This window comes from Microtus oregoni, unplaced genomic scaffold (assembly GCF_018167655.1).
Source record: "Microtus oregoni isolate MIOR12 unplaced genomic scaffold, Mior012 000016F_ref0000370, whole genome shotgun sequence".
Lineage (NCBI taxonomy): Eukaryota > Metazoa > Chordata > Mammalia > Rodentia > Cricetidae > Microtus > Microtus oregoni.
The window spans coordinates 8,040,705-8,067,424 of record NW_024543075.1 but is presented as its reverse complement, the minus strand read 5'-3'; the positions used below and the strand labels follow the sequence as shown (position 1 = coordinate 8,067,424).

Here is a 26,720-nt window from a genome sequence, read left to right as displayed (position 1 = left end):
TACTTTTTCGTCATTTGCTTTTTCTTAAATTTGGGCCTCTGTGGGATCTGGGTTATGTGTTGCCTTTTAGAATTAAGGAGAAGGGTGGAGAGACAGGTTTGCCTTTCTGGGAAGGTTGAAGAGTGGATTCATAGGGACTGGGTCCTTTGCCTTCCAGGGTAGAGTTTGGAGCCCAACCTTCCTTTGCCAAAATATCTTTTCTTTTCTTTTTTTTTCTTTATAGAGGGTCTCGCTGGATAGCCCAGCTGGCCTGGAACTCTGGTTATAGTCCAGGCTGGTTTCAAACTCAGAGACCCACCTGTGTCTGCCCCCTGAGTGCTGGGATCAAAGTGCACCAACATGCCTAGCTTAATTCCCAATATTTATTTTATTTTTATCTTGTATATGAGCGTGTATGTGTGGATATGTGCATCTGTGTGCAGGTTTCTTCGGTGGCCAGATGAGGGTTTCTTAGCAAACCTGAGTGCTAAGAGCCAACTTGGACTCCCTGCAGGATCAGTACACACTCTTGTGTGCTAAGCTATCTGTCCACTTTCTCTAGAATTGCTTCATATGCCTATTGTCAACATGCCCATAGCCAGTGTGAAGGGCCCTGACTCTGCAGCAAGCTTCTCCTGTGCAGTGTGTCAGTACTACCCTCTTCCTCAGGATTGCCTTCTTTAAAAAGTGAGGGAGTTTCCAGCCCTCGGATGAGATGAGATGCATAGGTTTAAAGTAAAACTAAGAGTTCACTTTATAGACACTTGAGCGTGTTTTGTAAACTGTGATGTGTTTCTCTGGCTCTTTCCTGGAAAAACGCCTAAAGCCCGTGGTGTTCATGGTTTGAGCTCTTCAGTGTGGAATTTTCATTCATTAGATGGTCCACTCAGCACTATTTAAATTCTAGTAAGGAGGCTGGACACATTGTGAGCAAATTTGCCTGTATCATTTGTGAATCTCCATCAGAGCAAAATAAGAGTCTCCATTTTTCAATGAATGTTTTTTTTTTGTTGTTTTTTTTTTTTTTTCGCCATGGAATCGCTGGCAGAGGCAAGAAGGTATGAATCTTATTTTTGTGGATCTAGCCAGGAAGGAGAACGTAAACTTTAAAAAGTGTGTCATTTACCATTCACAGTCTAATGAAAAACTGAGAGGCTAGGAACTCTCTATAAAATTTCCACTATCAGCATTTAGGAGACAGCAAGCTAGGGTAGACAGCGTTTAAGGGATTCACCACCACCAGTTTACAGGCACCCAAAACGCCATGAATCTTGTGCTGCTAATCACAACCTGGATTTTATTACCAAAAGGGACCCCCTTATGAGGAATATGTTGGTGTTGTGTGCAGGTTAGCAAACGGAAGTGCTGTCTCCTCCTCCCCCAGATGAGGGAAGAAAGGGGCTCCGTTACCCTTTTCAATGTCAAGGGCCCTTGCTCCCTCAAGAATGGCCACTCGGCCCCCAAATTTCTGGAAACAATACAGTGGTGGGAAACCTGAATGAACTTCAGGTTAGTCAGTGTCTCTGTCAGGGGATCAAGCCCTTGTGGAACCAGAGGGGCTGGGCAGCTGAGCAGCTGGTCAAGCCTCGGGAGTCAGGCACGTGATACTCCCAGCAGAGGAAAAACTGGGCAGTGCTCTGGTTATACGTTAGGGACCATACCTTTCATATTTTACTGTTTTGCTGGCAGTGCTCAAGGTTGGATGCTTTGCTGCCCCACAGACCTTGTGCACGCAGCATTTTCAAAGATAATCTTGGACAGCTTGGAAGCCTGGGGAGCTTCCAAGGTAGCAGACACAGTTTTGTCATCTGGACTCTTTCTCTGGAGTAGCCATGGGTCTGCACAAATGTCAGTGCTCACGTGCATGTGTCTCCGCAGAAGCCTTCCAAATCAGAGGACTTAGACTCTGGTACTCCCTGTCGCTGTGTGAGGACCCACAGACTAGCCTGTTCTTGTGGCTTTACTAAGACATGGTCTGCAGCATTGGTTGGCATTCGTCCAAACAGCCCACAGATGATGGGGAAGGAGCTGAGGCCCCTGAGCGTGGACCATGGTGTGCCAAAGACCCTTCTGGTCCCACTGTGCCCTTCACCAAGTCAAGGGACTGAAGGCAGTGTCATTTAGGATTGCTAAAATGTAGAGGAATCAGTCAGATGCTCACAAAGACTCTGAGTGACATCCGAGAAAAGTGAGTTTTGAGCAGCTGTTTGGGAGGTGTCCTCCAAACCTCTCCTTTTTGTTTGACATTTCTCCTCCTACCTTTAGCAACTGAGCTGTTGTCTGTCAAAGACCTCAGAAGTAGACCCCCCAGGGTGCTGACAGATCTGAGGGGGATGTCTGCCACCTGTTCTCTGTAGACCATGGTGCTGAACTGCTTTGAATCCTTGGCTATTTTTTTTTTAAAGAAAAAACCAGTCCTGTTATATCACATTCTGGCACTCTCAAGCTCCAGGAAATGGCAGAAAGATTGGCCCCATTCTTCTTTCTAAAGGTGAGCTATCAACACCAAGTGGACATTTTCAGTTCTGAACCAGGAGGCCGTCTGTGTTCTGTTGGTGCAAAGAACCCAAGCAGGGGTGTCTTGAAAGTCTATTTAGAGCTTCTTTTAAATCAGATTGCTAAGACATGCTTAGAGGCACTCAGCTGTTTCTCTTGCATTCTTTGAACTTTGGAGTTATTCTTTTAAAAGGCACAGAGGGCATTGCCTTAGAAAGCCGCGTCGTAATGCTCTGACATGTTTTTATCTGGTTGTCATGGCCCCTGAAGTGCATGCATTGTAAGCTTACTTCTCCATGTTGAAGCAATAGGAGGCAGGTCTTCATGTGGTTCCTTGGGACTAGTTGCTCCTATCTAGGGATGTGCTGGTTAATGTGAGAGTGGGCTTATCCTGCCCTTGGATGGTGCTCTCACAGCCGCCTGCCTCTCCACATTCCGCCATGGGATGATGATGAGGCCCTTGCTACTTGCTGGCACAATGCTCATGGATGTCCCAGGCCTCCATCACTGTGAGTGAAACAAAATCCTATTGTTCATTCACTGCCCGGTCTCATGCAGTCTCTTCCAGCTGCTCAAAATGGACCCAGACAGCACCAGTACCTCTTAAATGGCCTCAGGACACATGTCTCTCTCCTGCTAATGCACTGGGGAAAGGATAGAGCTGTTTCCATTACCAGCCTTTCCTACAGTAATAAGACTCCTTAGAAGAACAGTGGTGGGGCTGCCAACCTGAGAGCCTCCAGAGTGTTTGCTGGGTGTAGAAAGGCTCCCTAACCAGGATCTGTCCCTGAAGGATGTCATCCTCGACCACGGGTCTCTCCATCACCCCTGCTGAGCAGGACCACAGCATCTGTTGGTGTTGTGATGTGTGTAAAACATACTGTGGTTTTGGGGCATGTATTGCCTCCACAGCAGCTTTTGACACTGGTAAATTATAAAAGGCCCCTGTGTCTCTGGTACAGGAAGGAGAAGGGAAGAAGCAGTGTATGTTTCCTTTCTCATCCTCAAGGTATCCTCAAGTTGTTGTATATGAATTCTGATATTCTTGGACTTTGATTAGTGCTCTATGGCCAAGTGTTGGTTTGCTCTGAACATTACACAGGAGTGTGTATTATTAAGATCTTCTATAGGACCACTGAGGCAGAAAGGCCAGCAAACATAGGGAGCATCTAGAAGTCTCTGCTATGGTCATGCTTGGTCACTACAGTCAAGGAGCCTGATGTACCTGGCTTCCATCTCCTAAGTATGGGCCATTGTCCCATCATGTGAGTCCTTCAAATTTCTCTTCTGAGCTAGGACTCTGGAGTGTTCCAGGTTTAGGGGATCTCCCAGAGGAAATTTGTGCAGGTGATGCAGCTGCGTGCATGCTGGCATCTGCCATGGGTGATATGTGGCCCAGTTCTGTTGTGTATCCACTTGACAGTGCCATGAACAAACTGAACCAGCATCTCAAACTATAGTCTTTGTAATCATCAGAGGATCCAGAATTACCCAGAATGAGGTAAGAAGTGGTGACTAAGTGTCCAGGTGTATGCATCCCAGCATTCTTAGGACAGGCCCTAAGCTTCCTTAAAGTTCTCAAAAGTGCCTCTGTAGCCATGTGTATGTATGTATGTGTGTATGTTGTCATATGTGTGTATATGCATATATCTGTATACATACACACACACACACACACACACACACACACACACTTAGAGCCACCCCTCCATAGTTTCAAATTTCCATGCCAATAACTCTCTGATGTTGTCACATCATCCATTCACTTAAAACTGTCATCCTGAATGTGAAACTTGGAAGTCAATCTGTTGTTGGTGAGATATCAGGGAGCCTCACCTGCCTTGGGCTCTACCAATGGAAAGACCACCTTTAGAATTTAATTCTGACCTTTGAAGTCTTTTTCTGGGAAAGTCATACAAAGATAAAAAAAAAAAAAGATGGATATCATTCTAGTTTGTTTTTCTGTTGCCATGGTGAAGCAGTGTGAGGAAGACAGGCTTATTTAATCACTTCTAGGAAATTGCCCATCTCTGAGGGAAGTGAGGTCAGGAAATCAAGGTGGGCATATAGAGCTCCTAGGGCTCTCAGTGGCTCTCCTCTCTGGGCTGCCCAGTGGCTTGCTCACTCTTCCTGTCTCACTCTGGCTCAAACAGCCCAGGACCAACTGTCCAAGGAAGAATACATGTCTCGGTGGGTTGGGCTGCACCCTGTCAACGTCAGTCATCCATCAGGCTAATCCTCATGGGCATGGCAACAAGCCAGCATGATGGAGGTGAAGTCTTCAGTTGAGGTTTCCTCTTCCCCAGTAGCTCTAGGTTATGTGTGGTTGACAAGAAAAACCAACCGATAGCAGTACCATCACTTCAAGAAAGCCAGCAGCAGTCATAGCTACTTCAGAATAGTAAGTGAGAATCCAGCTGTTAGTGGGAAGGACCTCCAGATGCACTAGGAAGCTCACGTCCTTCTTCACTTTGCCAGACCACTACAGTGAGGGCAACACTAGGAGAAGATAAGTCCTACTGCCTTGGTATTTTCATTGGAATTATTTTTTTACACCAGGATACTGCTATGGTGTGGATATGAATATAACCTTGTTGTGTTTTGAATATGAACTGGCCTCTCTAGGCTCATGTGTTTGAACACTTGGTCCCTATCTCATGGTGCTTTTCAGGAAGGTTGTAGAACCTTTAGGAGGCAGAACCTTGGGGGAAGCTTGCCTGGAGGTTTTAAAATGGAGTTCCATTTCTTGGGTAGTCTCTGCTCCTTGTTCCTGCCTACAGTGTATAACACATGTTATACCTTCCCCATCGTGAATCTGTGTATCCTGTGTGCCAAAATAAACCCTTCCTCTTCTAAGTTGCTTCTTGTTAGGTACTGGGTACCAGCAGTGATAACGGTAGTACAAGAAACTGGTCCCAGGAGTGGAGTGATGGTGTGAGAAACCACACCATGCTACTCTTAGTAAGCTTCTGGAACTGATTCGCAGGGCAAAGGAGGATGAATTTGGGACTCTGTCATAGAAAAGCCTAGGATGTTGCATGCAGAGCTTAACGGACCATCTCTGTGGGGCTTCAGAAGATCAGAATACTGAGAAAATGTGCGCAGTGGAGCTCTAGTCACTAAGACACTTTTAGAACCCGTGCTAGGGTTAGATTCTGGCAAGGAATGTGGCTGTTGTCATCAGTAGTAAACATTTAGGTTTTATATTTTACATTAGTGTTTGTGATTTTTAAAATTTGTGCATAAGAAAAAAAAAGTCCAAGGTAACGTAAACGGGCTGGGAACGAGTTCTTCTTTGTGGAGGTTTCCTCAATGTCCTGTAAGTGGCTCCTATGTGGAATGAGCAGGTGAGGCTCTGGAAGCTTCTTCAAGTTCTGCTTGCATGCAGAAGAGTGCATTCCTGGGGAAGAGTCATGAGCTTGGAAAATGTTCTCCCCTCAGCCAGTGCACCACGGAAGCAACAGGCCAGATGCTGCTACGAAGGACTCGGGTTGAAGAGAATGGGTTCCCTGAAGTTGCCCAACTCTGGGTGTGATGCTAGGACAGGCTGCCACTTATCTCAGGACCTGCTTGGTGTGGAATTGTGAGGCTTCTTCCTAATCTCTTAGCTCCCACAGTCTGATTCATAGTAGGGTTGAGATAACCTTGAAGTTAACTGTCACTTACCAAGGTACGGAGATGTTATCACAGGGTCTGTGTCACCAGACAGGAGCTTCAGTTGGATAAAGAGAGGAGGGCTGTGATCGTGGGGGCCCCCAGTATGCATTTCCAGTTGTTTCCCCTTAATGCTTATCTAAGTATTCTCTCCCTTGGCCCTTGAGATGAGTATGCAGGGAGGTGCTGAACAGCAAGGGTGTTTGAACCGCATGTGGGTGAGGCCCGTCCAGCATACCCTGTTGGGACTCAGATCCCACGGAGTCCCACATGCCTGAGCTCCAGAGCTGCACAGGAACCTGCCTTACAAATTGCACCATTGTCGTGGCCACGTTCTGGTGGAGAGTTCATCTGGATCTCACCCTCGCGTGAAATTGCAGAGCCGCCACTGGAAAGCCAGACACCTTTGGGGACTTCCCGAGACAGCGGAGTCAGAATTGAGTGAACATGCTGGGTGCTGTTCACTCGCGTTTTGGTGTGTGGAAGAAGCGAGGGTTTAGTTTGCTTTTATTGCTGTTTTTCAGGTCAGCTTTAACAAAAGGCAGAAGCACCGTCACTTTCAACTTAGGGAGATCTCTGGGAACATCATTTAATGAGAAGTCATCCATGTGAAGTGCCCAGTGGCTCCGCTCCTGTCTTGGGTTATCTGAGACCCAGGGTGACGTGACACCTTCATTGCTTATGGCCTTGTTCTCTGCCTTTGAGGAAAGAAGAGCAAACCACATTCTAGAGCTACATCCAGCCACCTGCCCACCTCTGTCTAGTCAGGGTGCAGTGCATGGTTTTTATGTTCTTAGAGAATTGTGGGAAAGGAAAAAGAAGAACTACTAGAGATCACTACCTGCCTGGCCCCATGTGCAAGAGTGATTACCCATACTGCTTTTTGCAAGGTCACGAGTGGAGACTGAAAGGAGGTTGATGGTTTCATATTTGAAAAGTAATATGTGAACGTCTCTAGTGAGGATGAAGTAGATGTGTGCTGTGTGGTGGATTTTCTTCAGCGGATACTTTGGCTAGATGCCAGCTATAGTTCAGTATGACCAAGGGCCTGGCACTTGTTCCACTCTGCAGTCAACTCACATACGTGGAGATGTGTGCTAAGTGCCAAACATACGTCCCATGTATAGTAGGACCAGCCTGTCAGGAAGGCGAAGGCCCTGTTCACCACTGATACAGGGCTGAGAGCCTCCAGTCAGAAATGGGCTGGATTCTCTAGTGAATCATGGAGTCCCTGATACACTCAGTCCATGCTGTTTGAGACTGAGCTCTGGCCAGCCCCGTCCTCACAGTGAAACCTTGGCCAGGTCCTTTCTTCTTTTTTCAAGATAGCCTCGATTTGCAAGGGGGAAGTGGTACCTACTTCACACAGTAGACAAGAGATTCCTTACCACAGGGCAGGCCATTCAGGCTTGGTGCATCCAGGCCTGGTTTTGAGGTGGTTATGTTCCCACATTACTACTGCTGGCTCAGTAGCTAAAGGTGGGCACTCCCCTCTGGGGTAAGCAATCAGAACAGTCTAGAAGTGCATACAGGAAAGCAGAGGGGTGCTGGATCAGTGGCCTGCTGTGTAATCTGGCCATTTCCATACTATCCTCATAGTAATTTTAGTGTCTTTTTCTAAACCTTCCTACTGCTGTGATCCTTTAATGCAGTTCCTCATCTTATGGTGACCCCCATAACTGTAATTTTGCTACTGGCATGAGTCGCAGTTTAAATATCTGATATGCAGGATGTCCTATATGTGACCCCAAAGGGGTTGCGACCCACAGGTTGAGAACCGCTGCTGTAATGGGTGTTTGTCTTGTGTGTGAGATTTGTTCTCCTCTGCCCGCTACCCCTCTGTCTTTTCTCTTTCTGTATAGTTGGTACGCTTCTTCATTTCACTTCTGAGTCTTCCCATGCAGATGTGAATGCAAGGTTCTGATGCTGTCTTCAGGCGCGGGATCATGCTATCTGTTTGACACACCTTTTCTTCCTTTTCTCACTCATCTTCCCTGGAGTCGACTCTTCGGTCCACACAGTCCTGTCTCTTCGTTACATAATAACCCAGGGTGTGGAGATTAAAGTACTTCTGACCACCATCTGATTTGTTCCTCCCTCCTCTTCTAAAGCAATGTGCAAAATTCCCCTCCCCACCTCCCAGACAACCCTTCGGTAACCCACACAGATGTTTGCACGCTTACATGCCACTTGCATGCTTCCATTGGACTGAGGCCAAAGGGTCGTGAGAGGGCGAGTCTGTGTTCCCCTTTAAGAGGTCATGTCTATATTGCCTCTCATGAAAGTGGCCACAGTTCTCATCTTGCCCTCCCTTCCTTGCCCCAGAATAGTGAGTGAGTTGAGGGGTGCCAGGGAGAAGGTGCCACATTGTCCGCTTTTCCGTCTGTGCATTCAATCTTTCTGTGTCTTGCTCTTTCTCAGTGCCTGTTCTTCAGAGTGCCTGCTCCAAGTCTGCTTCTTCTCTTCTTAAGGCTGGGAGAAGCCATTTTCCATCAACTTCTACAGGGTCTCTGTCCGCCCTGATGCAGGATAGCCTGTGACTCGGCTGTGTCTCCGAGGCCTCATCTCTGAGCCTGATACCTCTCTGTCCACACACCCATGGCTACCATCTTGTGCAGAGCTTTGGTCCTGGAGAACCCCTTGCTGGGATCTGTGGCGAAATGTTCTACACAGTTACTCAATGGTTTGGGTTCCAGCTACATGTGGGAAATCAGGGAAGGTAGCTAGAAGGTGCTAGAGATGGCAGACCAGGAGGCAGCTGGTCCAGCATGCTTTTGACAATTCTCACAAGACGGGAGGAGCAATGGGAAGTGTGCGCAACAGTGATGCATTTTCACTGGACGTGAACACACTGGGAAAGTGTGGTCTGGGCAGCTCGACTGGGAAGGACGTGCCCATTGGGGAGGCAGTTCTTCAAAGAAGGGGACCTTTAGGCAGTCCTTCCACTTTTCTTTATGTTCTGTGAACCAGCAAGAACAACACCCATTCCTTTCTTTGAACCATTCATTTCCAAGTTAAATTAATCAGATTAAGTAGACATGTGCACTGCCTCTCGCTGCCCAGACAGGCTGCCCTCGGAATGGCCTGTGTGGCTATCAGCTGCCTTATAGCATCCTGAGTGCCGGAACTGGCTGTGACCTGCCTAGGTGGCCACCTCAGATGTGGTCCATTTTCCAGACAACTTCTGAATTAATAGGGACCCTAGCCGCATTGTCTGATGACTTCCTGGGAAGCCATAATTAGAAAACATTTTCCATAGCAAACTGGAGGTTTAGCTATCCATAGAAATTGGGTATTTCAAAATACTCCTAGTTGGTTAGTGAAACATTAGTATTAATGACAAATTAATATTAATATCAATATCAGTGTTGAACATGTAGCCTTTGGGAAGGGAAAGGAAAAGCTCCGAGAACCAGATTTAAGTAGCCCCCACATGCCTTTCTTTTTCATCTGAAAGCATTTTTGTAACTCAAAAACTTAGATGTAAAAAATTCAACGCATTGGGAAGAGGCGTCAACATTTGAACTGTGGATGATTAAACCTTTATGACTGAAGTAATAGGTTTGGTCCTGTCTTCCCAGTGGAGCAGCAGGCAGGGTCCTTGCTAGTTTGCAAAGAGAAACTGGCAAACACATTCCAGGCCTGTGGGTGTGGTCTGAATGACAGGATGGTGGGTGCTGGTACAACCGGGGCTTTTGCTTGGGCTTCTGAATGCTTCTATTTTATTAAGGTTTCCTAGTGACTTGGAGGCGGGGCATTAGACCCTGGGTTCAGAATTGCCTTAGAAGGTGAGTTTCATGGGAACAGACGAAGGCACTACCAGCACCTGTCTGACTCTTACCCTTTATGAGGGGCTTTGGGCACCAAGGGGTCTTCCTTTCAGGCTTGCATAGAGGGGCCCACACAGTGCTGGATCCTAGTGTTAGATTCCTAGTGAGGGTCCCTTTTCTTTCCCTTTAATATGGTCCATAATAAACAGAAGTCTTTGAAGATGTCACCGAGGAGTTAATGTCATCCAGGAGCCATCTCCCATGTAACCTTAAGAAGAGTAAGCTGGCCCTCAAGTCTTCCTGAGCATCACAGTAGATCTGAGACAAGGGATGCGGGCTCTCACTGCTCCCATGGTCACCGCAGTAAAACCAGAGTCGATTTTGTCACAGTGGTATATTACAGACATGGAAATTCCCTGCAGCTCAGTGGTCCGTGACCAGCAGACGTCCCCATGGGCCGACAATTAATCAGACTCTGCTGAGCCTTTGACTGGCGACAGTTGCATGTGTCACCTCATGCGAAAAGTTAAACCTCAGCCTTCTCCTGGAAGGAAAAAAGTTTCTTCTACCTGGCCCAGTGCTTCTGTTAGCGACACAGGTACATTTTTGAATCTTCGTCTCTACTGTTTTTAATAAATAAAGGGAAGAAAAGTATGTCAGTGACCAGAGGAAAATGCCAAAGAACACCCTTGCCCAGTAGGGTCGGAAGAACGTGCCTCCTCTGATCTTCACGTGTGAAAAGAATGGCAGCTCCAGGGCCACAGTATCTTAAAGTCATCAGCCTGCCCAGGTAGACCCCTGCAGGTTTGGGGAGATTCACAGATCGGGTGAAGGTCCTATGTCCATTTGTCTTGTCTGAGCAGATTCAGAGAAGGTATGCTTGGGAAGGTCAGCCTGAAGTCTGCACCACCATCAAAGTGGTGAAGGATCCCGGTGCTGAGGTGACCACACAGAGCCAGGGACAATGCGCTCTGTTGTCTTCAGCATTTCCTCTTGGCATCCAGCATCCGGGTCGTCGCAACTGGAATGCAAAGAATAACGTGCTAGGAAGCAACCAGAGAAAAGTACCCAGACCTCTCCTCTCACTCCATGCAGAGGTGAACTTTTTGCTATGATTTATGTGCCTTTCTTGTGTCTGCACGGATTTCTGGATGGTCTCGGAAATGTCACACATTGCTCAGGGAATGTGCACAAATGTATTTCACACATTTTTACTTTGTAACTCAGAGTCATCTTCCAGATAGAGTACGTGGAAACTGAGGTTTGACAGGAAGTAGACAAAGAGGTCTTTTTGAGGTGATTTTTGAGTCAGTGAGCATTAAACTAATAATATTTCATAATCTTCCCCAAACCCAGTTCTTAGAATGCCCCTTACAACTTTAGGATATTTTTGCAGGCTCACATAAGCAAGAAATGGATAAAACTCAAATTCTTATCACATATTCATTGCGCTATCAGCTGAAAATTTTTTAGTGACAAGAACCAAAATAATCATTAATTTTTATAGGGCAAGGATCTGGCTTTTTGTCTGACACAAAGCTTTATAAAAAACTGCTTCTGATTTTATGCACATTGTTTTTAGTTAATGATTTTCAGCTGTTTGTTGTTCCTCTGATAGCATGAAAATGTTCCATATGCTCAGCCAAAAGACAAATGATTAGCAAATGAAATTCCGGACAGCTGTCTGACTGAGCGCGTTGGGTTGATAGCATTCTGCTATCATAATTAGCTTAAGCTTTGGGTTAATTAACTTTCTACCTGGATATGCATAATAATAGCCAACTGCAAAAAGCAAGAAGCTTTCAGTACATCAACAACATTGCTGTCTTTTTTATTTGGTATTTCAAGAGCATATTAGAATTTCAAGAGTGATTAATCCTGGGAATATTGTCATCTACTGTAGATTTTATTTGCAAGCCAGATAATTCTGAAACAATTGGAATCTATTATAGAGCAGAAATAGCATTTTAAAACTGTAATTAAAGTTTCTAAAAGCAATTGCTAATTTCAAATGCCTTTGTTGGCAAGAATATTAGGCACACCGCCTCTTGTATGGGCAGCTTGTTGGGCACAAAAAAATACCAGCACTAACACTGCAAGGCAGCAAACTTTCTTTTATTTAAGTGCTGTATTGGAATCACCAATTATTTTATGTAATTTGAAACTGAGATTATTCTGTAGTTTGAAAGGTGCTGCTCATGCTACCTGATTGCCTGTGATAACTGCGCTGTGCTCCGATGCCTCCTTATCTTTGTTAATGTGCGCTGTGGAGGGCTGGCAGTGGGGTGGGGTACCTGGTGCCCTCCATCTCGTCTGACGGAAGTGCAGGAGGTCTTGGTTTGAGAAGTCGGTGCTATCCATTTGTAGCTTGGTATTTATTTGCTACCCAAAGCAGTTTATAAATCAATTTGCTGATTTTATGAAATGGGGAGAGAAATGGCTTTGTCTCCTCCCTGCTCCTTGCTTGCGTGATTTACCAAAGCGCTCTCTACGATGCTCATCATCTTAAGGGGCTGCTCGGGGCCTTTGGAGAGCACAAGCTAGTGAAGTGGATTGTGGATTTGAAGTAAAAATTGTAGTTTACATTTCCCCAAGCACCCGAGAGCCTAGCACTTAATTCTGAAATAAGTCATGCCTGTTGTTACACTCAGAAAAATATTTTACCTTCTGAAAAAAAAATTCTTTGCATATGCAGTGGACAGTGAAGGCTTGGTGGCAGCAGATCCGCCTGGGCTGCCTAGGACTCCACTTACAGGATCAGCAGCAGCTAATGTGTGCTTTCTCAGACGTGCGGCTGGTGGTCAGTCTGTGGACTCGGGAGCACCCACTCGGTCACTTCATGCAAGTTTTATAGGGCTGTCAGAAGCCATTTTTCAAAATTGGCGTCATTTGCAGACCTATCGGGGCAGCTACTTTCTCTGTGTGGTTCCTGAAAGGAGTGCCCCCTCTCGGGCTCTGCCTGCTCTGGGGACCCAAATGAATCTGCTGGGAAGAAGGGGTGCTCCTAGTAAGGCCCCAAATATACCCCAAGTCTGCCCTATGCTTAGGCTGTGACCACCAGGCCTTCCAGTGTTTTCATAAGGGTATCTCCAGCTGTCTCCAGTGAGGCTGGCAGAGACTTCCCTTTTTTGTTTAGTCTGCCCCAAGCTGCATAAACAAAGATGGCAATAGGATCAAGAAAGAAGACACGACCTAATCAGTGTTTGGGTGTGGTACCCTTCAATTTGGGCCCAGCTTCTCCACTATGTAGTAAACCTATGGTTAATTCTTCTCTGGCTCCTGAGACTCTTGTGATGTTTGGCTAAATTAAACATGAGCAGGTTCAACATGCAAATCTTGAGCATGTTTTGTTTCTAAACTAGAAAAGTAAAGCTGTAAAAGGCAAGATGAGGACTTCTGGGTGAGCAATATTTTAAGTAGCTTATTTTTAGTCCTTGACAGGAAGAAAGAAAGCCAGACCCCATTTGGGGGCTGTGTTTACTGATTATTTTAAATGCCATTTCAAACATACTGTAAACTTATTGATATTATTTCTTTAAAAAAAAACTTATTCTACTATTTGCGGTGCTTGATTTTTAATTTCTTTTAATGTCAAAATTATTTATTTGGCTTGTTCCATTCCAGATGTGACTGTGGAGGGCACGTTAATTTATATTCCGTTTTCATGGGCCCCTGTCCCCATCTGTACATCTTTTGAATTCCGACTTCTCCCTGGAGAGTTCACCTATTCATGGCGTAGGTTTCATTTGCTGTGTAAACAGAATAAACAGACAATGCGAGGATTCCCTACAATACCAGAAAATAATTCTTCTCAACAACACAGTGGATCATATTTTTAAAAAAAAAAAAAATCCTGGAGAATGCACTCCGTGTGCAGCAGCGTTTCCCCGCGTTTATTGTCCTCCCGGGAAAGGCTGGTGTTATGGCCACATGTTTCCCCTGGATTTGATAAGTTCACTTTTATTAAAAATACATCCAAAACAGCATTTTACAGCAATCCTTGAATGCGTGTTGTGGATATTTCTTTGTTTTGTGTGTGCATGGTTCTGAGGCCTCACCCCAAACATCTTACTCAACTGGTGTGTATATCCGAGGGTGGGTACACACATACATGCACCATACACACATATGTGCAACACACACACATACAGGACTAGCCATACACATTCTGCTGTGTTTGTGTGAAAAGCAACATTAAAGAACAACGATTTTTTTTCTTTCTGACATTTACAAATAAAGAGGGACATGAGTTATTTATGCTCCAGCGTTGCTGCAAAGTCCTTATCTCCGCGTGGCACTAAACAAGGATTTGTTGTGGGATTTGCGAGGGCCGCGCAGTGCTTGTGTGTTAAGCACCCAAAACTCTAGGGGACTGGCACTAATTTCCTCTCTCTCGTAAAACAACGTAGTATTCATAACAACTCAAGAGGCTTGACATAAGTAATGACGGCATGTGCCGGCGAAGATTACCACCCAACAGTGTAATCAAGGTGCTAGGTACTAATGCAAGTTAAATTGAGACAATAATGCTGGAACTTGCTCTGTGGGATTAAGAGGGTACTTGAAATGCTGACGTGAGCATACCCCGCCTTCCTCCTGTCTGCCTTTCCATTCCTGTTTATACTTAATGACCTCAAAATTTGTATGTCGTTAACACCATGTACTGAAGTGGGAGAGAACATGGTTTGGGAGGGAGAAGACTCCCTGTCTTCGTTGACTTTTGTCTCTTTTGGTAATTGGTGGCTTTTCCTGCCGTACCAGAGAGCAGCTCACACAGCAGTGAGGCCCCTGAGGTCTCCGTAAACATGCTGTGGGCACCAAGTGCTCCGCGCCCGGCGCTGGCAGTAATTTACATACTTTGAATGAAAAGTCATTTGTGCCTGCAAAATTGTTATTGCTGGAACAAATTTAAATACTAGTCATATGGAAATTTGAAATAAAGTCATATTAAATTTTGATGCTCAGATCAATATTGTGGAGCCCAGGTAATTAAAGTGGGTTTGTTTATTTGGCTCCTTATAAATAAAAAGGGCTTAATACAGACTAATTACACAGAATCTTTCGTCTACGGTAGGATAATAATGGCAGCAATTTAAAGTGATATTAAATGAGAATTAATAAAGGAATATTGAGTCGCTTTGACTGTATTAAGCTGTGAAATGATTCCTCATCTCAATTTAACTTTCTGTCTTGAGCAGAATGATTGATAAGCAGTGGGTTTTTGTAGGGGTGACACATAACAGTATTTGAATGCAGCACTTCATTAATAACAGTGGGACTTGTGGCTTTATCTTGTTTGGAGAGGGTCAGAAATGTTCCTTTTCAATTGCCAAGTTTGTGGGACCAAAAGGCACAGGCCATTCTTGGGTTTTAGAAGGTCCTAAGCTGCTTCTGGGGAGGCCTGTGGCACCAAGGGGAGTCTAACTTTTTTTTTTTTTAACAATAAGGAGTAATTTTTGAAGTTCAGGAACCTGCACCCAACTTAATCCTGAAAAAGAAGAGGGTACTTCTGCTCTTTAAGGACCATTGAGGAAGAATTACCTAGGAGTGATAAGATAGACTGTGGAATACTGTGTGCACACAAACATATGCATGCGTGCATGCATGCAGGAACGTGTGTGTGTGTGTGTGTGTGACTCAGTGCTTGCTGGCCAAGCTCGAGTACCTAAGTATGGATCCCTAGCACCCATGTAAAAAGTGGTGCACAGTAGTCCAGACCTCAAATCCCAGCATCGCATCAAGGAGGCAGAGACAAGAGGATCCCAGAAGCTTGCTAGCCAGCCAGCCTTGCTGGATCAGTATACTCCAGGTTGGTGAGAGTCCCTGTCTTAAAGCTAAAGTGGAGAAGCTGGGGAGAAGGTTCAGAGGTTAAGAGCACTTGCTGCTCTTTCCCAGGACTTAAATTTGGTTCCCAGCACCAACAGCAGGTAACTCACAACTGCCTACAAGTCCAGCTCCGTGTAATCTTATACCCTCTTGTGGCCTCTGTGGACACGGACACACACACACACACACACACACACACAGAGAGAGAGAGAGAGAGAGAGAGAGAGAGAGAGAGCGAGAGCGAGAGAGAGAGCAGACACACACACAAAATAAGAATAAGGTGAGGAACAGCAGAGGGAGACCCCTAATGTTGCTCTGGTCTCCGCATGCTTGTCCACACATGTGCATATGTACTCCTGCATACAGCACAAAAGGACTGACAGCTACAAGCACAGTGAATTGTCCCATAGCGTTTTAGTGTAAGAGCCAGTTACTTTGCACGTGAATGCGATCCGAAAAGGTCTTTCCATGTTCTGTTCCTGACCCCAAACGGTTCTTACAGCCTTTCAGGTCAGTGCCCAAACTATGACCATTAAGTAACTTGCAGGTGGGTTACCTGCTGCCACCAGGGTGTCCGCGCCTTGCTTTGTTTCCAGAGCAAGGCGTGTAATTTCCTCCCCAACGTGCCTTCCGGCATGTCATACCCACGTTAGCACGTCTGCCCTTTTAAAGGGTCCGCTGAAGGCCAAGACCTTGCGCTGAACACCCTTTTTATATATATTACAAATGGCGGGAATTGTTCATTAATTTCTGCCTTTGAAATGTCATGTCGAACCTCTAAAGGAATTCACAATGCCAGTGTCCCTTGGACAGCTTCTCACCATGGTCCAGTGCGAATTTCTGATGAAATTACAGGTGCAGGGAAATGCAGAATTAGAAATATATCTGATGTTGTGGTGCTGGTGAAGCTATAGCTTTGTTGATGACAGGACAATTCCAGTTTTGACAGTTTAATTTACTGTTGCCAGTGGACAAGAGCAAGAGGAGAATGTGGGGTTAGCCACCTGCCCCCTTGTGCCGTGTTTCACACACGAGGTTGCAAAATCATGGCTCCCTCAACCTGTCGGGCTCAAATGAGAAGGTTTTCAGCTGGGAAAATGGAATATATGAGTGCATGTAATATTGCCTGACCTCATAAAACAAAAAGGAAAATTGCAGATTCTGACAGCCATTATGAATCTTGTATCAGCATCTAGAACGACTCGGAGCCAGGGTACAGTACATGTTTATAATAGAAAAAAAACAGGGTTGCCACGTTGACTCGCAATACGGGACGGAAAAAATGACTTGTCAGTAATTCGTTCTCAGATGTTAAAGAGGCTGTTGAATTTACTAGTATATACACAGAAGAATGTTTAGCCCCGAGCAGAGTGTGGAATAGTCTCTACACAGAGGGGCCTGCTGAAGTTAGTCATACATGGAGTTGGGTTGTAATGGAAGGTAGACAGGGAGAAATCCCGGGTTAGCTGGGTAGCCGCATCGGTGGGGCAGATTTCTCATTACAAGATGTACTACAGCCTTCTCACTCTCACCCAGTGTAAATGTATAAATAATAAGACTTCTCAGAAAAAGCAAATAGCACTGCTTTGAAATTATAAGGATGACTTGGATTGAGCGCGTTCTGTTGGAAAGCTGGTGCACTGGGGCATGCCTTTTTATCTTATGCTTTTAATGTTTTATTTGTATTAAAAACAAGGCTAATCTCTGCATGTAACTTAATGCACTCCAATTTAGCATTTCTACCTAATCGTCTCTTCCTTCACCTTTCTGCCCATTTCTTCATGGTATTCCTTAAACACATTCCTAAGTGTGGTAATTATCTCAGCAGTTTTTGGTAATTTTTAAATGGGGAATGTGGGAACTTTTTGAAGCCAAGAGGAATGAGACTCACTTGGGTTCTGTCCTGTGTGGCCATCCAACTTCCTCAGCTACACTGGGCGTGAAGTCCGGAGGTGTCTCTGACTTCACTTGCTGTCTGTGTAGGGCGGGTCATGACAGTTGATTAAGTGAAATAAAGCATGCATAACAAACCTAATGTCCGTCTGGGGTCTGCACTTGAATGTTGGCTGCTGGCGGCTATAAGGTGCTGTGTTCTCTGTACACTTAGTGCCTAGGCCTTCTCAGGACAGGCGTGACTGAGGGGTGCTGAGCAGGCTACAGGGCAGGATTATGCTGGGACCACAGTGACAGCCCCAACAAGAGATGACTCTCAGAAGTGAGTAAGATGCATCGTCTAGGGACAGCATGGAGTTCTTGTTACCACTCTGTTTTCTGTGCAGGTTAACCGGATGATGGTGCATGTGTTGGCCACATGTGGTACAGAAGAACCAGAACAGTCCTGCTCTGCTCTCGGCAAACCTTATGGCAATGATACTAACATGAACACCAGGGTGCATACGGGTCAAAGCATTTGACCAGTGTTTCCTTCCGTTCAGCACTGGTGTAAGATCTGAGCTTGAGAATCATATTGAAAGTACAGACTGAATGAGGCAGAGGGTATCCAGAGAGCAAAATGGGCATCTCTGTGCCTGGGGACTGGCCACCCAGCACGGCATGCTAGAGCTGCTGGTGATAGCGTGGACAGTACAGAGACTCGGAGACGAGAGGACTTTGCATTGGGGTTTGAAAAGCAAAGAAAGGGGCATCAAAAGCCACAGGCTGATACTGGGATCTGCTTCAGAAGTATTTTTCTTGAGGCACAGCTGGCCACTGATTTCTCTGGTGGCAGGTTCTTATCTAGCAGAATAACGTCTAGTCTATGTATAAGGTAGGATCATTTGAAGATATGGGATATTTAAAAATATTTGACATTAGGACATGTTGATTACTTAAGACAGTGTGATCTCCTTGCAATATCTTTTCATTGTCCATAATTGTCACCAACACTGCTTTACAGCTAGAGACCTTACAAAAGGCTGCTGGTGAGGCCACAAGGCCAAAACTATCTTTCCCTTCTCTGTGACCCTCCCTTCTCCCCTTTCCTCAGCTGCTCTGCTCCTACCATGTTGGTCTCCTTATCAAGTCTGTCCCACCCCATGCTTTGCTTGCCGTGTACCAGGCCATCATGTAACTGGTCCCTCATCCCTGACATAGCATTCCCCTTCATTTTCCCACTCTGCTTCTCACTGCCTAGCAGGCAGGGGTGGGGGGTGGTTGTCAGCAGCTCTCAAGTCTAGCCACTGCTTTGTGAACATGGCTCTGTTGGAACGCAGCCATGAACACTTGATCACATGCGGCCGTGCTTTGTTCCGACATCAGAATGGGAGAGTTGCAACAAGACAGTCTGACCTGCAAACCTAAAGCCTTATGTGGACTGTGTGGCCCATAGGAAACAGTTTGCAAAGCCTCAAAGGAGCGTGCAATTATCTTGATTCATTTGTTTCTGTTCCACTAGACTATAGCCTCCATAGAGGGTGGCTGGCTTACTGCTGCACCGAGGGCCCACAACAGTGCACCGGCACCAACTAGGTCCTCAGGAAATATTTGGACTTCATGGTGCACAGCATAAGTTGGTGCATTGAATCCCAGAAGCCAGAGCGCAAGTTCCCTGGAAACAGGCTCTTGTACATAGATAGCTACCTGCAAGTGACTGTTGAATCTTCCCCTGTAACACAGCACACAGCATGACTAGACAGAAGGAAACAAGGGCTTTTGTGGTGCCTGGGCTGCAGTTAAGGTCTTTGCCTGCCCTACAGAGAGCTTTGCTACTGAAGGGACTTTAGAAACATCCCAAAAGGATGTGAGGAGGCTAGGCCTGCTGTCCTCATGGCAGCCAAGCTTCAAACTCAGCTGTCCTGGAAAGGGTCCGAGTCTGGGCTCAGATGTTTCTCACTGTCGTTCCGACAAGGATGGAGTTGCTGTCCACCCAGAAACTGGGTGTGAAGTGCGGGTCCTGGAAAGGGTTTTGTCAGGTACCACTGTGTAATAATTCTATTAAAATGACTTCCATTCTTTTTATGATCAGGGAGGCCTGGAATGCCAGTTCATGGAAGGTCCTATGGAAAGTAACAGTGGGCTTCGGCCATTATCAGAGCCTTCTCCTGGTAGCTGGGTTGGGGGAGAGCAGCAGTTATTGTGAGGAATAGTGCTGAAGGCTTGTTCTGTGCCAGGCAGAGCTGTCACACCTGGTAACGGGGATTGGTATGTGCATAGCACATAGGGTCATATTGAAGGAAACTGAGTACAGACTTGCCACCACAGACCATGTAGATGTGGTCCATCTAAAATACTGTATTTTGTCTAACCATGTTGCCCACTATTTTAGGGTGCTGAGATGAGCATAACCAGCCAGGTCTGAGGATCTGTTCTAGAGGGTACGGATGGAAATAGAGCCTTAATCTATTAGGTCTAACGTGGGAGTTGTGGTCCCTGGGGCCTGTTAGAAAGTCTTTGAAAGTGTCCTGTAAGTCCAGATGCTCAGGTAGGTACAGGCTTCAATGACTAAAAATGGTACAAAAGGGAGGGACGTCCTTGGCCCTTCATTCTGCTGGGTGGTTTCAGTATCCCGTCTTTACCCTTGGATTGGGTGTAGTTGGTCACAGGTGGGCCCTGTCCTGGGGCGGTTGCCCACCCTCAAATTTTTAGAACACTGGTTCTTAACCTGCGGATTGCAACCCTTTGGTGGGTGTGGCAGGACTTCTCCACAGGGGTCACATATCAGATATTTACACTATAATTTATACAGTAGCAAAATCACAGTTATGAATTAGCAATGAAAAGAATTTTATGGTTGGGGATCACCACAACATGAGTGTGTCAGCATTAGGAAGGTTGAGAACCACTGTTACAGAATATCCTATGGGAGGCAGGCCTGTATCGGGCTGGTCTTGACATCTCTGTGTCTGAGAAGGTCACCTTCCTCTCAGGTGTCACCTTAGGCAATCCTGTGAAGGAAGGTAGTCTCCTGTCAGAATATGTGCTTCCTCAACCTCCACAGATTTTCAGTGTTTGTTCTAATTTAAAAGGTCCAAATGTGCTGTTTAAATAGTCTCTCACTCAGCCATTTTCAGGGCAGGTGCTGCCATGGGCCCACACGTGTGTTCCCCAGGACATTGTCAGGCATCTGTCCAGCCTTGCTGGGCATCTTCAATGAAGAGCTGGCTGATAGTTCTCTCTTCCTAGAGACCTGGGTGCCTTTTGTGCAGGGGGGAAACACAGCTACAGATAGAATCAGCACCTCTGTTCTGGCCGCTCTGCTGACCACAGTGAATATATTGCTATTTTGAAAGAATTCATTCTTAGCCATAGTAAGCGAGTGGTTCCCTGGCATTAACCACGTCCAGTTCATTTTGTCATGTAGCCATCACTTGGGAGTGCTCCATTCCAAGCCAAGACTGTTCACGTCAAATGCCACCTCTGCCTTTTCCAGTTGCCTGCCGTTCTGCCCTCTGAGTCAGCCCTGTCTGGGAACCTCGACCAAGTGGGGTGGCCCAGTCTTATTTCAGTGGCACAGTGTCCTCCAGATCCATCATGACTCAGCGGGGTTTCTGCATTCCCCTCTTTTGTCAGGCTATATCACAGCAGCCTTTTGAAGAACAGTTTCCAGGTGAGGAGCCCATCCTCACCCCACGCCTGTGCTGCAGGTACAGTGTAGACACATGGCCTGGTGTCTATAGCAATCATGCGCAGTTTCCAAGCATGCATGTTGGCTGTGCTGCCAGAACCAAGGGCCCTGCAGTGTCCCCGTGCTGGCCGCGGCTTCTTTGTGTGCACTTGTCAAGAGTATGATCCCAGCCCTGACATACACGTGTGGCTAGTTTTTCCCTCAAAGATCAGCAGCCTTGGACAGCTTCCACTTCTCTGGCAGCCGTTTCAACCCGCTCTGTCTTGTCATTTTAGAGTTCAATATCCGCTGCTCTGAAGGAGAAAAAAATGGGGATGGGCTAGACCATTGTACTTGGTCTTTTGACCCTCCGTGTTGCCCATGAGCAGTGAAGGATAACTTTTGACGAGCCGTGTCAGCTGTGACAGGCAATCTCGTTGGGTTGAGAGGAAATGTGCTGTACAAGTTTGAAACCTTAGTGGGGGCATTTTTCTGGTGTTCAATGCATTTAAATTGACACCAGGCTACAGTGTGGTGTTCATTTCAGGCCATGCTGGAGGCGCTCATGGCTTAACCGTGTGGTGAGGAGCACTTCTCGGATGTGTTCACCGCCGCCCTGCATAGTCTTCTGCATCATTTATGCTCCCAACTTCAGCTGCTGGGTTTTTCCTCCCCTATCTCTGTCTTAAACCTCACTTGTGATTCTTTTTAATGCCTTCAGTTGAGAAGGAATTTGTAAGCTTTTAGAATGTGTGTGCATGAAGAAAGAAAGCTTTAGGGTGTGTCTTGGGGGAGGTCATGGGGAGAGACCTGATAGAGATCAGGAAGAAGAAACTGGTAGCATTTCTTGTCTTTTAACTCAAGCACCATTTTCTACTCTAGATTGGAAGGCATACATTGACAGCTAGGATTTCAGGGGAAAGTCGTTTCCCAGTTGTTTCAAATTCCTAGAAATTAGGTTTGGTCCCGTTTCATTGTTTAAGGAGAAAGTATCAGTGGGGCGGCGGCTAGAGAGACGCGGGGCGGCGGCCGACATGTTCCAGGGCGCGGACGGCCAGCCGGGCGAGTCGGGCTCCAGAGCCATGAAACCCCCAGGAGGAGAATCGAGCGATCTTTTTGGAAGTCCAGAAGAAGGTGTTCCTTCAAACAAACCTAATAGGATGGCATCTAATATTTTTGGACCAACTGAAGAACCTAAAAACATACCGAAGCGGACAAATCCTCCAGGGGGCAAAGGAAGTGGTATCTTTGATGCATCGACTCCTGTGCAGACTCGACAGCGACTGAACCCACCTGGCGGGAAGACTAGTGACATATTTGGGTCCCCAGTCACTGCCACTGCACCCCTGGCACACCCAAACAAGCCCAAGGATCATGTTTTGCTATGTGAAGGTAAAGACTCTAAATCAGACCTGAAAGATACAACAAACTCACCCCGAGGAGAGCAGAGCGAGAAGGGAAGCTCAAAAGAAGCAGACCATGCCAAGATACCCGAGCCCACACCTACAGTTGACAGTCATGAGCCCAGACTGGGACCGCGGCCTCGGTCCCACAACAAGGTCCTGAACCCACCAGGAGGCAAATCCAGCATCTCCTTCTATTGAGAGGCTCCTCCTCTGCCTGTACTCAGACCGGAAACTCAGAGATAGGGTATTGAAATGTTAGTGCTTCCTTTAACCCAAATGAGTCGGGGTGGGAAAGGGGTTGTCATGCGTGTGGGGTTGCCTGCTCATAGGCCTGATGCCTTTGGAGGAGCTGCAGAAGGACTGTGCCTTCCAGACTGCCAAGATACACATCTGTGAGGATAAAGTGGGGCGCTCTTAGGCCTCCTCTGTAGTTGTTCTGTGTGGAACAGTAAGGTTCTGGGAAGGGTGAAAGAGATGGCACCCGTTAGCAGAAGGCTCATTAGGGTATGTCTCGTCCTTGTATCAACAGTCTGCTGGCTGTTGGGCATCTAAGAATGGTGGTTTGGCTGGGAAAGAAAGGAAAAAAAACCAAACTACCTATCCCTCACTGGGATGGAAGAGAAACACATAGACAAAAACTCTTAAAGACAGAGTGAGGTCTACATAGCCTTTCCTTTCAGGGAATGCTTATCACCAAAATGTTTCCACCTCTGAGGTTACCTCTGAGCTCTAGTGTCTCCTTTTCCTTTTGTTCCCTTCAGTACGTCGCCCTGTAGTGTTGGAATGTGACTGCTCTTTTTGGTAGCAGTCAACAGAAAATCAAACAGTTATTCTCAGCCTTGTCCTGAGTGGAAGGTTTGGATGCCCTGATCCTCTGAATTGTAGTTTCCTTACTGCACCTAAAACCATGGCCAGGTCTAGGTAGCAGCCTCTCTTCCTTTATGGTTGGTTTGGTTCCTGCCATGCCAGGTTTGCATATGGGTTGTTCCTTTTGTTTCTCTCATCAGCCTTGAGTCTAGCCTTAGTTCCTCACCGTGAGGGCTCTTGCTATCTGTGGTTCTTCCCGTACGTAAGGCCTCAACCTCTGCAGGGTTTTAAAGACTACTCAAATATGTCCAGGTATTGGGTGAATTTTTGATTTTCCCATCTGTTCCTGTAGTTGGGAGGAAGACCTGCTGAAGAATACTGGGTTGGGCGGGTTTCTTTAGCCATCTGCAGAGGTGTTGTTAGGATCAGCAGCTTATGAATACCCACGGACTGTGCTTCTAACACCTAGAAAACGTCACTGTGTACACCAAAGCAGAAGAGTGACCTAAGCCACCTTTAGAAAGCTTCAGACTTCTTAACCTTGTTCATGAACAGTGCCCCTCAGGCCTGGATAGTGAGTATTTTGGCAATAAGGTCACAACTGTCATCTGACAGCAGAGATCCTGGCTCCACAGCCATACTGCCTGCTGCCCAGTCTTTCATGTCAGGCACATCTCCGTCCTGTTCCGTCTTTAAGGGCTGTAGCCTTAGTTCCTTGGTTCCCGCTTGTGGTGGGCGTCTGTGAAAGGGCTCCTGAGTGGTGCTACAGAGCTTTATAGCAGATGCCAGAAATGTCCACGTCAGAGTTTGGGGAAGCAGCAGTTCTGCAGTCATGCTCATTGACCTAGATGCTCAAGTGCCTGCAGAAGCCCCTGCCGAGTTCTGCTTCCAGCACCTGGTTCATTGAGGGCTTTGACCATGGCTTTTGTCAACCAAAGAGTTTATACCTTTCAGCTGCCCTGTTTCCTGAAGCCAAGAAACATGTATTACATGTATGTAATTCTGTAACAACTCAAATGGGTTGTGGTTAAGTCATGAGGATGTCATTTGGAATTCAGAGTATTTTTTTCCATTTAAGAAAATGTCATAAATGTTTGCTTCATTTAGCCTAGACTCTGACATTTTTAACTTATAAGGAAATGATACAATGATAGAAACAAACCTTTTGTAACCGCTTTCTTAAGTAGAAAATGATTTGTGAATTCCAAATTGCATTATCAAGAAAAAAATCTGACATCACTGTGCTGGCCCTGCTGCTGGTCCAGCGAGAGAAGAGCTCCAAGACCACTTGCTGGCCTGGATGGCTGAGAGACTATGGGAACCTGAGACAGTGACCCACAGCAGCTGCCTTACTCGACTCCTCTTTCTCTGAAACTGGGCCCAGAGCATGGCCAGTCTGCCGCCCAGGAAGAGGCCCTGCCCAGCTAAATCCAGTGGAATACAGTTCTCACACCTGCATTAGCCTTAACACTTTGTTTAAGTGCATTTGGTGCCAACATTTTTCTAGCACTATGTCAGAGCAAGAAACCTGTCCTTACATCATAATGCTATTTTATAGGAATGTTCTGTTATTTTTATGAGACAAAACTGGGTATAATGGTTGAATTAAACTTAGTAACCACATACTTAAAAAAAAAAAAAAAAAAAAAGAAAGTATCAGTGGCAGGAGCGCTCTCTCTCTCTCTCTCTCTCTCTCTCTCTCACACACACACACACACACACACACACACACACAAACACACACACACACACACACACACACACACACACAAGTTTGAATGGGGCCTGATGGTGGGTGCATGTGAAGGGTGTGCATCTTACACAAATACACACTAACAGGTTTGAATGGGACACACACACATAGACAGGTTTGAATGAGGCCTGATGGGTGAGTGCGAAGGGTGTACAGTTTTCCCCTTTTCCTTCACACTGTTCTTGGTGGGGACTGGAGTGGTGATTTTATCCAGATCCCTGAACTTTCTGTGAATAGCTTATATCATCTGAGGGCTGGTTGGCAGAAGTCTCTGATGTCAGTAACTCTCTATCATCTGCTTCTTTTCCATAGGAAATTTTGTTTGGCTTTATTTCAACATAGCCAGCCTCCCTGGTAACGCTTTCACGGAAAGGTGTTCTCCAACCCCCACCCCAGCCCCGAGCATGCAGCCCTGCGTGCATTTACCTGTGAGCAGCCAGTTTCACTGCGGTGTCCCAGTGCATGCTGTCCTAAGGCTAAGATAGCTTTGAGGCTTCAGTTCCAGCACAGCAGCCTGACTTGGGCTTTGAAGATAGAACCCTTTGTGTGAGGGGAGGGACCACTGGAAAAGTAATAGGGACAAAATGAAAAAAAGTGAAGATCCAGTTATAGAGATAACCACCAATAGGCAAAGGACATAGCATGCAGGGTGGGCTTCCATCTAGAGAGGGCCAGGGGCCCTGCTGTTGAGTGTTGAAGGGACATGTGTCTTGCCACCTGGGTGCCTGTTGGACCCCATGCCCTGGGCATGTGTGAAGAGTTTGGCTGCAAGGAGCCAGCTCAGGATAGAGTGCTTTAATGAAAGGTAGGGTGAGATGCGCCCTGTGAGGCAGGGGTGAGCAGGATAGAAGGAAGATGCTGAGGCCCAGAAACTGAGCTCTGGGACTAGGAGGGAGGGCCAGGCTTGCTTAGGACATGGTGACTGTCCATCTCAGTAACCGTGTCCCCAACCACTGTGTCTCTATCTTACACTGCATCCTCTCCAGAGATCATCTTAGAAGTCCTACACAGTCACCCATTCCCCTAAACAAGGAACTTTCAAACCTAGAACGTGTCCAGCACTGCAGTCAACATCTTGGAGAGTCTCCTCATTCACTCGGACGGTGATGAGTCTCTATAACTCAGCTCTCTGGAGCCTTGTTTGCTGTGCGATAGTCCCTGAGTGTCTTCCAACATCCAGTTTTCTCTACGGCCTCTTAGCAGTGAAGTCTGTATCCTCCCATTTCCCTTACCCCACCCCACCCCATCTCTGCTCTTTGACTCTTCACTCAGCCAATCCACAGAGCAAACGCTGGTACTTTCAGCGTCCTGCCTTGCCACTCAGTATGAGCCATTTTATGATCAGGGCCAGCAAGATGACTCAGTAGATAAGGCACTTGCCGCCTAGTGTGGTGACCACAGTTTGATCCCCGGCACCCACAGGAGGAAGAGATAAACAACATCCAGAAGTGACCACATGTGCACCGTGCCATGTGTTTCCCCCAATA

General features: G+C 46.4%; 2 protein-coding genes across 2 annotated transcripts in view; both read left to right on the top strand.

Moving 5' to 3' along the window:
* Mgmt (O-6-methylguanine-DNA methyltransferase) overlaps positions 1–26,720 on the top strand; it is a 237,415-nt gene that overhangs the window by 92,545 nt on the left and 118,150 nt on the right. The window lies entirely within an intron of this gene.
* LOC121457973 (jupiter microtubule associated homolog 2) lies at positions 22,302–25,106 on the top strand. The gene has a single exon (XM_041667077.1). The coding sequence runs from the start codon at positions 22,302–22,304 to the stop codon at positions 22,869–22,871; it is 570 nt and encodes a 189-aa protein (XP_041523011.1). The 3' UTR covers positions 22,872–25,106.

Bases quoted from the DNA above. Each gene is read 5' to 3' on its own strand.
- LOC121457973 (XM_041667077.1), top strand. From the start codon at position 22,302: ATGTTCCAGGGCGCGGACGGCCAGCCGGGCGAGTCGGGCTCCAGAGCC.